The sequence below is a fragment of the Limulus polyphemus genome, unplaced genomic scaffold (assembly GCF_000517525.1).
Source record: "Limulus polyphemus unplaced genomic scaffold, Limulus_polyphemus-2.1.2 Scaffold4698, whole genome shotgun sequence".
NCBI classification, from domain to species: domain Eukaryota; kingdom Metazoa; phylum Arthropoda; class Merostomata; order Xiphosura; family Limulidae; genus Limulus; species Limulus polyphemus.
This window is the reverse complement of record NW_013670308.1, coordinates 4,089-14,168: the sequence shown is the minus strand read 5'-3', so window position 1 is coordinate 14,168 and position 10,080 is coordinate 4,089. Positions and strand designations below refer to the sequence as shown.

At 33.4% G+C, this 10,080-nt stretch overlaps 1 protein-coding gene across 1 annotated transcript in view; it reads right to left on the bottom strand.

Annotated features, from left to right (window-relative positions):
- LOC106471559 (troponin T, skeletal muscle-like) overlaps window positions 1–8,415 on the bottom strand; it is a 34,489-nt gene extending 26,074 nt beyond the window's left edge. The window contains exons 1-2 of the mRNA XM_022400173.1: window positions 8,177–8,415; window positions 3,325–3,367 (exon numbers count right to left, since the gene is read on the bottom strand). Coding sequence (XP_022255881.1) covers window positions 3,325–3,347 — 23 coding nt within the window. The 5' untranslated portion in view covers window positions 3,348–3,367; window positions 8,177–8,415. The remainder of the gene's footprint in view (window positions 1–3,324; window positions 3,368–8,176) is intronic.
- Window positions 8,416–10,080: the final 1,665 nt, after the last annotated feature.

The window sequence follows — 10,080 nt, the reverse complement described above, 5'->3', positions numbered from 1 at the left end:
TTTATTGTTAAAAAAAAAGGGGGAAAAAGTTGAAGAAATAAAAACAACTTAAAAAAAATAAAAAAGGGGTTTATCGACTTCTTGAGAAGAATTCTAAGAAGAGAGTAAACCTACAGACATCGGTCTTGAAGAGCAAGTATGTAGTGTAAAAGAAATGATCCTTACACATATGGAAGCTATGTCAGAACAAGTGAGTGAAATCCGCCAGTAGGGGATGTTTCCCTTAACAACTAATGACGCAATAATTTTAGATAATCTGTTGTACAAATAAGACGTAAATACAGCCTGGAACGAGGGCCAAGAAGCCTAGAATATTTACTTTGGTACAGAACTGGATTTTCCTCTAAAATTCAAAACCAATGCTATAAATAGCACGAGAAAGTAGAATGTAATCTAAACTTTTATAGTTAGCGTTCATTGTTACATCCAAACTTTTGGAGCCTAGATTGACATTTATAAATATTTTGGGTAACTTCTAGTTTCAGTTACAGATAAATGCGCCAAAAAATGGGATTACAAAGAAATGAGCTTTAATCATTTTAATAATTTGGTTCATAATTGAAGACCAGGATTCGTCCCGTGGTAAATCTATTGATTTGGGAACTGGCGAGCCAGGTTCTAATCCGTGCGATACCACAAAATATTCTCTGCACTATAAGTTATGGGTCGATACAAGAGTGACAGTTAATACCTTACCGTGGATGATGGGTGGTAGGTTGCTGATGATTGGCTGCCTTTTCTCTTGTCAATAGTTCAAAATAAGACGGTGTAAGATAGTATTAGTAGCTTTGCAATAAATAGAAAAATACAAATTCAGAATTGAAAAGTTTGGTAAATCTTGTCTGACCAAACAGTGAACTTTGGCCGTCATTCTTGTAGCGCTTCCACGGCCCTAAAGTGAGGAGTGTGTTTTTGCGGCAAGTCACGAACCATGTATCATTGAATTCACAATCAGAGCACTGTAATTGGCCACGCCCGGCTTTATTTTTTATTTTTTTAGATAAATTCATCTTTATCGACATTCAGATAGCTTTTTGAGAAAGTCCTAAGTATTTCTCAACAACCCATCAGTTTTACATAATCTAACATCCTTGCATACAAGATACGATCTGGCATATATCCAATTTTCAGCGATTCACTTTTTGTGAAACTTAAAACAGGAAGTGTATTACGAAAAATTTTATAAATTTATAGTATAAAAATAATTATTTTATTCGCATTCTTGGCTTGTTTAGATCTAAATTCCCACGACTTAAACAGCCTGTTCTGAAGAATATATTTTTAATTTTGCTGAAGATGATACACTTTGCCAAAGAAAAGTCTACCAGATGAAGGAAAAACAACAGAGTAATTAGTATGGAAAACACGAACATTACACAACCATGCCTTCACTCTGCCTTTCTCGTTTATTTCTGGTTGTTTTTTTTATGGTACCTGTCAGATATATTTAAAGTTTCTTGTATACTTTTCTCCCATAAATTTGAATTATTTTAACCCTAACAAGTTTATTATTGAAACATGTAGAACAAACAAATTATCGTTAAGTTAACACAGTCAAGGCTATATTCACACTGGAACTGGTCGTCAGATTTTAACCGCATATTTCACAGTTTCTGGAGAAGTAATGTCATCGTAAACAGTTAAGTTTGGTTTAGGTTTCGAAGAAACTTAACTGATACCGAAGTTCGCAGAAAGGTATTATTTTTAAACTAATGCAACGAGAAACTAGGTGAGAGGTCTTGATTAAAAACTTGACGCTTCCAGCCAACATTGCATAAGAAGTATGTTGATGTCATGAAGCTAGAGGATGCTTTAATCTTATGATATTATTTCCGCTTATTTGTTAATCTTAAAGTTAAACAGTGGGCTATCTATGCCATGCCCACTGCAGGTATCGAAACATGATTTTTAGCGTCATAAGTCCCGAGACTTACCGCTTAGTCACCGGGGGGTGGGTGGAGATCACTACGAAATTAAACCACGAAAATTCCTCCCAGGAAGACGAAGTTTTGACGATAAGTTAAATGTGTTTAGTGAAGAACGCATAGTTTATTTTTTTTAATTGATCTATTCCATAACGTTCTCTTTACGCTTTAATTTACCTTCTTAAAATATTAAGCTATTAGATCGAAACGGGGACCACTCACATGATAACCTTTTAAATTTCAGACACTATGGCCTAGTGGTTAACATGTCTGGCTGCGTATTGAAAGGTTTGAAGTTCGAGCTGCGATGTGCTGCTGAATACGCTCCGCACTTTCAGCTGTGGGAGAATTATAAATGTGACAGTCAGTCCCGCTATGTTGTTAATAGTTGCTAACTAGAAGTCCTTCCTCCGTCATCAGTTCTAAGTTAGAGATGACTATACCTTAACTATAAGGGGTCTCTAACCTGGCCGTTTAGCCCATGTGTCGTATAAAGTGTTGTTCAGTTTGAAGATAGCAAATAATATTATTATAATGAACTATCCGTAAATAAGGAAAGTTGACAATATTAAGTTTTAATTATTAAAAGAATGAGGCATTTTCGGCTATTTTTCTACTGAATCATACAAATTGTTCAACGAAACATTTTTAACATTTTTTATGTGCTCATTCAAACTTTTCCCCAAATCTTAGTTAAGTTAGTTTGGCAGGACATGCACTGAGTAATTCGAGCTGACTCCAAACTCAACATTTTTGGCAACAGTTCCTTTCTGGCGCTGGCGGATCTATTTTACATAAAAAAGGGGGAGGAGAGAAAATTAAAAAAAGATGGCTTTTGTGTCGAACTAAGTCGAATGTATAACATGGTTAAAAAAAAAGGCTGTAGACTCGGTGTCTTTCTGGAAAACCTTAAAATACATTTCTATTCTTTAGAGGAGTTATCCAGTTTCTTTTCACAATACAAGAAGATTTCCTTATTTAAAGGTGTACAAACTCCAAAGTAAGCAATGGTACAATTAAAACTAGACAACAGCAATGACAAAAACTAATGTTGGAACTACGCTGCCATACCAACTGTTAGACTGAGACATCAACAGTTTTATTGTATACAATGTTTATCTTCAAGCTGATTAATATTGGACAAATACAATTAAATCAATAATTTGTCCTTAGTCTAGACTTTGCCATGTTTAATTTTTAAATACAATTAAACGCAGTATATACAGGAAAACACTGATTTTTACTTTTAACTAGCTTCGTCTGTGACGTATCATCGACCGAAAGAAGGCCTAAGTAAAGAAGCCGAAACTTCATCAATATTAAAAACAGGAAGAAACATTCATCAAAGTAAAAACACTATATCTTAATCTAGTTTTAATATATTCGATAAAACACGTACCTGTATCTCTCGTCGTCAGACATTCTTTATTTTCTTAGAAGTTCTAAAAATGAGAGAAAGATAGAGAAATGAAATGAAACTATTCTAATAAGGTTTAGCTTACTTTCGAATTTATAACTTATCAAAAGAAATGTATTACGATAACAATAACTTTTTAATCCAACCCAAGGTAATGTAACATTCTAAATTAACTCACAGAATGAAATCTTTTCTATAATGTTTTTGTCTGTTACTCTTCTTTTTATAAAACATATCAACATTGTCAACTAACCGATAGCGCTGACGAAAGATACGAACTAGGCTAAAAAGTTCAAAGTTTGATTACACTTTAACATATTTTCCTTACTTATTTTAATAATAAGAACCATAAGTGTTTTTAAAATATGATTTTTTCCTGAGAATTATTTTTCAACTGTTTGAACGTTTTACCGAATTATCATAGTAAAAGCTTAAGTCCATAACTTCATTTCAATCGTTTTAAAGACGGTCATCGTAATCTAAGAAGTGAAACGATTTGTCACGACTTGAAGAGTTTTGTTTATTACTGGTATTAATATTATCAAACTAACTGGATATTTTCTTATTTTACTGTTATAGCAATCTTGTTTTGTGCCTTAACAACTGTCTTACGACAGAAGGATAAAAATAGCCCGTGATGAAAGTTACCCAAATCAATAAATTACATCAGTTGCTTCGAATCTGCACGTTTCCAGTCACTTTAATTCAAGTTATGTTTTTACGGACAGTTTCTGGTTACAAAAAAAAATCTTAGGGGGTATTTCAAAACAAGCCAATCATATTTGTCGTTAATCTCTTCTAAACCTAAGCTACTAATACAGAGTGAACAGGGGATCATATTTGTCGTTAATCTCTTCTAAACCTAAGCTACTAATACAGAGAGAACAGGGGATCATATTTGTCGTTAATCTCTTCTAAACCTAAGTTACCAAATACAGAGAGAATAGGACATAATATGTGTCGTTAATCTCTTCTAAACTTAAGCTACCAAATACAGTGAGAATAGGACATAATATGTGTCGTTAATCTCTTCTAAATCTAAGCTACTAATACAGAGAGAACAGGGGATCATATTTGTCGTTAATCTCTTCTAAACCTAAGCTACCAAATACAGAGAGAATAGGACATAATATGTGTCGTTAATCTCTTCTAAATCTAAGCTACTAATACAGAGAGAACAGGGGATCATATTTGTCGTTAATCTCTTCTAAACTTAAGCTACCAAATACAGTGAGAATAGGACATAATATGTGTCGTTAATCTCTTCTAAACTTAAGCTACCAAATATAGTGAGAATAGGACATAATATGTGTCGTTAATCTCTTCTAAACTTAAGCTACCAAATACAGAGAGAATAGGACATAATATGTGTCGTTAATCTCTTCAAAATCTAAGCTTTTAATGTAGTAAGAACATTAAAGAAAGTTTCCCTATGGATCATTCAAGTATTTCTTATATTTTATTTCAGAGCACTCACTAGTTAAATATATAGAAATAATATTACGATTTTATAGTATATTTGAGTAGGCTTAGCTTTTATTAGGTTTATTAATAACTAAATAAGTGGTTGGAAGTAGTAGAAGCTTTACTTAATATTGTATATTCTTTTTAACAGAAGCAAAAAGAAGCGTTTATGTTTGGTTCTATTTTTCCTTGAAGTTGAAGCAACGAATTGGAGGAGGAGGTCAGGTCCTTTTGCTTGTTTTTTTTTATTTTGAGTATTTATCAACCTAACAGTAAAATGATGAAAAAACGATAAGAGTATAAGAATTCATATATGAAAACTGCTTAAATTAAAAGATTCTAATGTTTGATTGTTCTAACATGCATCTAATGAAACTGGCAAGATACAAATAAAAATGTAGGCATTTTTCCAGCATCTTCGTTTTTGATCTGTCAAGAGGCTGGTGATGTTGTTATTCTAACTGGTGTCATGGCGGGTATTTAGAAAAGCCAATGCACCTGAGGTATGGAGCTCACTGTATCCTTATTTACTCAGAGAAAAAAAACAACAGAAAACGATAAACAGCCATTTTATTTTCCTGGCATTCAACTGGAGAACGAACAAGAAAGGATCAATATATCCTTCAAACAATCTTATCCGAACTTCAATATTAACTAATATTTCAATCTATTCTTATAGAATTGACCAGAAACCCAACAACTTAACCTATTCTTATGAACGAGATTTAACGAAATCAAATCAAAATCTCGAAAAACATTTTATCATTGAACCTATCTTTATGGGCTTCAGTATTAACTAAAAACTTAATCTATTCTTATATACTTTAGTAAGAACCCAATAGTTTAACTCAGTATGCACAAAACCATTCTATCTGTTCTCATATAATTCAGATTAAACCCAAAAGTTTAACCCGTACTTTTAGACTTCACTAAGAACTCAGCAATTTAACTCACATGAACCCAGTAACTTAACCCATAAGAACCTAGTAACGTAACTTACAAAAATCCATTACCTTAACGCATAAGAACCTAGTAATGTAACTTACAAAAATCCAGTACCTTAACGCATAAGAACCTAGTAATGTAACTTACAAAAATCCAGTACCTTAACGCATAAGAACCTAGTAATGTAACTTACAAAAATCCAGTAACTTAACCCATAAAAACCTAGTAATGTAACTTACAAAAATCCAGTAACTTAACCCATAAGAACCTAGTAATGTAACTTACAAAAATCCAGTAACTTAACTCATAAGAACCTAGTAATTTAACTCATAAGAATCCAGTAATTTAACCCATAATATTCCAGTAATTTAACCCATAATATTCCAGTAATTTAACCCATAAGAAATTAGTGATTTAACATACTATATACACCCAATATTTTCATCAGTTTGAGGTTTTTCAATTAAACTTCATAATTTAGTGCGTATAGATCTACTCTTATGTCAATATGGACTCAATTACTTTATCTATTTGCAAAGGTTTCAGCGTAAACACAATAATTGCACGTGTTCAGTAGTTTACACACGAGTTACATGTGTTACAAGTTAAAATTCGTCCAGTAATGTGGAGTTTAAGATCTGTTTGAAAACAAGTAAACAGAACGTATTTTGAGTGACTTAAAACGTCATCTGTTTTGGCTTGAAACTCAATTACAAAATAAACAGTAAAATATTTATGTTATATACAAAGGACTTGTTGATGTTAAGTGCAGCATATTAATTGATCCTAAGCCCTAAAAAAATGCTTCTGTATACTTTCGGAAATATCGTTAAAGCATTCTAATCAGTTTCAAGTTTTCTTCTCCTGTATTGATTTGACATTAACCACTTACAGTTTTGTAGATCGTTTGTTATTTAGAATTGGCTTCGTTGATTTAAAAGTTACTTTTATGTTCTCATGTGTACTTTGATCAAATGTTTTATTAACTATTTAATAGTTTAATAGAGTCTCTTAAATGAACTAACCATGATCACTAAATAAACCTTCTGTTTTATCTTTTCTAGAGATGCCAATAACAGATACGTGAAGTCACCGTCAGTAACAAAGTAACATCAGAAGTGAATTTCTCATGAACGGTAGATTTATGTGGCTCAAACTACAAACAAAACTTTATTTTTCAATCAATAATATTATTCATTTTCTTGCTATTTTCAATTCTCAAGACCTAGCCACACTTTTAACGAAAACTAAATAAAATCAACTGAAATTTTTAGCTATCCCCAAGTTACTCAACGGAAAGCTTAAAGCGCTAGAATTCGGGGTTCCACCCCCATGGTGGACACGTTGCTTCATGTGTATGTTTGGGTTGAAACAAACTTTCTCTTTGTTATTTGAAGTTAAACACAAGGGTACACAATGGGCTATCTGTGTTCTGCCCACCACGAGTATCGAAACCCGGTTTCTAGCATTGTAAGCCCGCAGACATACCGCTGTGCCACTAGGGGGCAACTTTCTCTTTAATTAATATGTTGGACCAGACATAACGATTTTGTGCGAATATTAGCATTCGTCAGAACTGCAAATAAATAATTCGTCGAAAAGAAACTAAGAGTCCGTTTATGTGTGCTTCTTGTTAAAACCCGTTTTCATTTCCATGAAAATTCGATTGCACGTGCTTCATTATACCTGTATGTGTTACAAAAGTTACTTCTATAGCAGTGTTTAGTACTACCGGGAGGATTTGTTGACTAACACTAAGGGACATAAATATTGAGCATCTTTTTTTACTTTACCCCACCTTTGTATAATAATATTATTAACAATGAACACTGCAAACGAAAGTGGAGCCTGCCTACCAAACCATGAACATCAGCACCTTAACGTCAACTTTGATGCTTTTAAATAAACTTGCCATATAACAGTTATTAACGCAGAAGTTCTAAAGTTTACTTATTTTAATCTTTCGTATCAGAAAGTCATTATCAAAACGTCTCGAAGCTCCCAACGTTTATTTGTTGTTATTAAGCAAATAGCTACACAATGGGCTGTTTGTGATATGTCCATCACAAGTATCCAAACCCTATTTTCAGCGTCACGCTTACCGTTAAGCCACCGGGAGCCCCAGCAATCTTAAATAAAAACTAAAACAAAACAAAAAAAACTCCAGTTTCCTGACAACTTTAAAAATTTTGTTTCCCTCACTTCAGAAGTGGAGATTTATAAACTTGCAAGATGAATAGCTTATCACACAACAGGAACAACTGAAAACAAGAAGAAAATCGTATACCAGTTACCATCGTTTTCTAAGTCTAACATTAATCAGGCAAGAAAGACAAGAGCTTCAAGTTAGATAAAAATTTTGTTCACCAACATGGCATTTTAACGTAAAATTTTGAGAAACTTTACAGCATTTACAAATACAGACCTGAGAGTAGACACTGGAGAGTTGTAGGCCGGGAGCGAGTAGGTCTTGTGGTAAGGGTTAGGTTAACTAACCTACGCTATAGGATGTTTGCTTCACGTCGGGTTTTATAAACGAACAGGTTAGCTTAACCTAGCACCTACAGACACTGAGCTTGGAATGACCAAATCTCCGGTCTGAACCTTGCACTAATGGTTTTTCAGCAAGCTTGTAGAGCCAAGCCCAATACCCTAGTTTATATTTAGACAAGCTCAAGGTAAAATATCGCGGGTGAAATTTAAATAACAATCACGTGCCGAATTGGTTCGCGTGTGGTTGCTTACGTAAGCAGAACTAAACTGAACGCCTCCGGTTTTAGCCGATAAGGTGTGGTTAGAACGGTTTCGTTTTCATTCCCCGTGTGAAGAAGCGTCGAAAGTTTTAAAAAGCCAGGAAACGGAAAAGCGACACGTTGTATCTCAGAGCAAGTTTTCATCTCTTCGGAAGGAATTCTACCCGGTATCTCAGAGACGAGACGTAGGGAGCCTTATTTGGGGTCCTTGTAACCTAAGAATACAATCCACCTTCCTACTGTACTTTCCGACAAAGCGAGATCCTGAAACATTGAATAGTTGCTTTGAAAATTGTTCCACTCGTGTAAAAATATCCCAGTATATTCTAAACCTGCTTATTTATAAATGATAACGAACGCTATAAAATGTGACAACTAGTTCTAAACCATTAATTTTTTCTCATCATTTAATGTTACGGAAGAACTGATGAAATATTTGAGAGAGAAGAGACTGTGAAGTAATCGTATTTATGTATTAAAAGTGATATAGTACAAATCCTCTTGTCATGTTAACATCGTTAAAACTATATAATAATCATAACGAGGTTTAGAAGAAAAAATTTTCGTGCTAAATAAAAACAAATTTATCAAATGTTAATATAAAACTGACGTTATTTGTAATCGCAAATATGCGTATCTATTAGTGTTCTGAGTACTGATTAGTTAGGACACGCCAGAGTTTGAATATATTATAAGATGTCTGTACAAGGAAATGAAGGGAAGTTAATATGATTAACGTAAGAACAATTCATTTGTTATGATTATCATAATTAACGTTTTCAGTGAGATATTTCTACGCTAAAAGCCTCTATTATGAGTTCAATCTCAATTTTTTTTTACCATGTCCTGTATAGCTTAAGCCATCAAATATGAGAATCGTATCTATCCTTAAAAATTACAGATTAATTTTCAGAAAAACAAATTCCGAATTACTGATACAGGATCGGAACTAAAGGTTGCTATACCAAGAGCGGGTTAAGTTTTTACAGACTGGATAAGAAAAAAAAAAAAAGTTAATAAACAGATATAAAAAGATGGTCCCTGACGAAAATTTCAGCTTTGTTACAACAAAATATGGAAAAAATTAACCTCTTCTAGGAGACATGCGATTAATCAATTTTAGATATAAATCACCCCTCCAATAGCCCCCCCCCCAGTGGTACAGCGGTATGTCTGCGGACTTACAACGCTAGAAACCGGGTTTCAATACCCGTGGTGGGCAGAACCCAGATAGCCCATTGTGTAGCTTGGTGCTTAACTTCAAACAAACCCATCCAACAAAAGTTATTTTAGGTTAGTACTAAAACAACATTCGAGATGGACATTTATAGGGGAATCAATCATATTTTAAATGATAAAAGTTATGTTTTATTATTACTATTCAAGTTTTGAGAGATATTTTCCCTTTTGTCTCCCAAGACTATAAGATCATTTACTCATTTCATATATATTCATGGTAGATAATTTTTAATTTCGTTGGAAGAATTATTATGAAAATAAAGGGGGGGAACTGATTAAAAATTAAAACAAACTTATTAGTGGACCTAGACCAGCCTAGAATGACCCCCCCCAAACG